Genomic DNA, 3031 nt, shown 5'->3' with positions numbered 1-3031 from the left:
CTATCTCTTCTCTCGCTATCTCTATCTATCTATCTCTTCTCTCGCTATCTCTCTCTATCTCTCTATCTATCTCTCTCTATCTATCTCTCTCTCTATGTATCTATCTTATTTATCTTTAATCTATCTGATTTATCTGTAATACATCTAATATCGTTCTTTCTTTCTCCTCCTTTTTTCTTCTGTCTCTTCTGTCTAGGTCTTTTCCTTCTCCTTTCTTCTCATCTCCCAGATTCATCTTTCTTTCTAAACCTATTACGACTCTATCTATCTTTAGTCTGTCTTTAGTCTATCTATCTATTTATCTATATATCGTTCTTTCTTTCTCTCTTTCTCTTTACTTTCTTTCTTTAGCTTTCCTTCTTTCTTTGTTGTCTTGTATGGTGTAGAAGAAGTAGGAGAGGAGATCGCTTGGAAGAGAAGAAGAAGAAGAGAGAAGAAGAGGCCTTAAGAAAAGCGAAGTTAAATGAAGAAGTTGCCTCGGTCTTCTCAGACATGTCTCAAGAGTCAAGTCATGCTCTCCAATCCTATGTCTCTTCAGTACGCCCGTCTCCTTCTTCTTCTTCTCCTCTTTCTTCCTCTCTATCTTCTTCTTCTTCTTCTCTTTCTTCTTCTTTTATTTCTTCTTCGAAGTCTTCACTTCCTTTATCTTTTCTATCTCTCTCTCCCTCTCTCTCCATCGATCTATCTCCCTTTCTTTCTCTTTTCCTTTATATCATACTCCTTTGCCTTTTCTTTTCTTCCGGTCGTCTCCATCTTTTTCTTTTCTCCCCTTCACTCTTTTCCTAGCTATCTCTGTATCTCTGCGTCTTTTCTGAAACATGAAGAGTCAATATTTCTCTAATTGTGGTCGCTTTTCACTTCTACTTCTTCTCTTTCTTTCTTTCTTTCTTTCTCTCTCACTCTTTCTTTCATCTGCTTTAGTATCTTCCTCTGCGACTGCAATCCGGTAAGTCTCTATCTCTATGACGTATCTTTGCATCTGTCTTCCAGGCTGTCTGTACATCTTCTTCTATGCATCTATCTCTGTATGTCTCTCTCTCTGGTCTCTCTTTAACTCTGAACCCATGCAAAACACTCGACTTCTCATCGCTCTTCTTCTCGGGCTCATGAATCTTCTTCTTTTCTTTTCTTTTCTTTCTCTTTTTCGCGAAGACAAGCCGAGAGGATATCCTTCTTCAATTCCACCGTAGATCTCCTCCTTCTACAGGTGTTAAGAAGAACGAGACCTTAGATCAGCTCTATCACTATCTCTCTATTGCTGTCTCTTCTTCTTCCTCCTCTTCTCCTCCCCCTCCTTCGTCGTCCTTCTTCAAGGAAGGATTTCTCGACGAAGCAGTCTCGTCTCTAAAAGCTCTGGACGGTCGACATCTCCGAGCTCGAGAGGAGGAGACAGAGAACACGAAAGAAGACGAAGAAGAGGCGACGAAGAAAGCTTCTCTACTTCAGCATAAGAGCGACTGCTTCTCAAGCTCGCCTTGTTCTTCTTCTTCCTATTCTATCAGTGAAGAGAAGAAAGATCTCGTCGCTTCTTTCTCTTCTTCTTCTTCTCTTTCGGTAGACAGACAGAAAGAAGGAGGAGGTAAAGATCTAGAGAAGGGTACAGACATGGACGAAGAGAAGAAGAATGAAGAGCTGCAAATACATAAAGCAGAAGAAGAAGAGAGAAAGCACGGAGAGAATGGGGGTGATACAAAGTTCATGCAGTCGTCTCTTTCTTCGTCTGGAGTAGCTTCGGGGTCTGTACATACAGCAGAAGACTTTAGTATCCAAGCGATCAAAAAGGTATGTGCTTCGTAACTACCTTCACGCCTTATATAGTGGACATATAGAAAGAGACAGAATAAAGATAGATAGATTCAAGATAGATAGCTATAGACGGCGCCTATGTATTTCGTGCATGATAGCGTCTTGCTTTCTTCTCTCTGTTCTTCTTTCTTTCATATTTTGCAGAAAGATCTTTCTCTTTGAAATAAGTTGGCTGTCCTGCTCTTCATCTTCTTGTGCGATCGTAACACCCCCCCATGCAGAGACGTCTAGAGGAAGTCATGCGCTTTCTCCTCTTCTATGGATTTACTTCTCTCTTCTTTCTCCGGTAAAACTTTCCTACTTCGAAGCGCCTTCACTGACTACTTGCCTTCTCCTTCTCTGTCTATCCATCTGTGTGTTCATCCATCTATCTACCTCTCTCTTTCTTGTCTCTTTCTTTCTTTCTTGTTGACCTTCTTCTTTTTTGAAGCGTGTCCGCGAGCAAGCAGGAGTTCGTCAGACATCTGATGGAAAGAAGAAGAAGAGAGAAGAAGAAGAAGAAGAAGAAGGAGGTGATAAAGGAAGAAGAAGAAGAACAAGAGCAGAAGAAGTCAAAGAAATGGTTCGACAGGCCATTCTTGAAGCCTCTCGTAAGCTCCATCGATCTACCTTCAATCTCTCTCTTCAATCTACCTCTCTTCTTTCATTTATCTATCTCTCTATTTCTCTTCACTCTATTTCTCTTCTTTAATCTTTCTGTGCTTTCCGCTCTTCTCTCCTATCTCTCTGTCTCTCTTTCTCTCTCTCTACCATGCAGCACCAAGTTCAAAGAAAGAAAGAAAGAAGTTGAAATGGAGGAGGAGAAAGAGGCGGAGTCAAGTGTAGGGGTTGGGGAACGTAGAGAGTAAAGAGAATAGAGGAGAGATAAACCTCTGACAAGTCTCTATGTGAGATAGATAGATAGGAAAAGTAAAATGCGTACAAGATCTTAATTCGAAAGAAAGAAAGATAGAGAGATAGATCGGTAAATTTGCAGAGAGAGAGAGAGAAAGAAAGCATTCATAAGAGGTTAGGCAGCTGTCAGATGATTGAAGTGAAGAAAGAATACATACATACATCTACCTATATCTATATCTATCTATCTATATACATGTATAAAGGTGTATACAGAGATGGATGGATATGTAGAGATTTAGGAAGTGTATGAGGGGCTTCGCTCTATGAAGAACGGCGCTATCAGCCATAATAGACAATGCGGGGATAGACAAGAAAAGAGAAGAAGAAG

At 40.5% G+C, this 3031-nt stretch overlaps 1 protein-coding gene across 1 annotated transcript in view; it reads left to right on the top strand.

Moving 5' to 3' along the window:
• CSUI_004477 (uncharacterized protein) overlaps positions 1-2395 on the top strand; it is a gene marked incomplete at its 3' end in the record, with an annotated part of 4032 nt that extends 1637 nt beyond the window's left edge. Inside the window, exons 2-4 of the mRNA XM_068064668.1 lie at positions 387-629; positions 1191-1782; positions 2237-2395. Coding sequence (XP_067923355.1) covers positions 387-629; positions 1191-1782; positions 2237-2395 — 994 coding nt within the window. The remainder of the gene's footprint in view (positions 1-386; positions 630-1190; positions 1783-2236) is intronic.
• Between the last annotated feature and the right edge of the window lie 636 nt (positions 2396-3031).

The sequence above is a fragment of the Cystoisospora suis genome (assembly GCF_002600585.1).
Source record: "Cystoisospora suis strain Wien I chromosome Unknown contig_2101, whole genome shotgun sequence".
Classification (NCBI taxonomy): Eukaryota; Apicomplexa; class Conoidasida; order Eucoccidiorida; family Sarcocystidae; genus Cystoisospora; species Cystoisospora suis.
The sequence above is the reverse complement of the archived record's forward strand: the minus strand, read 5'-3'. Positions and strand labels throughout refer to the sequence as shown.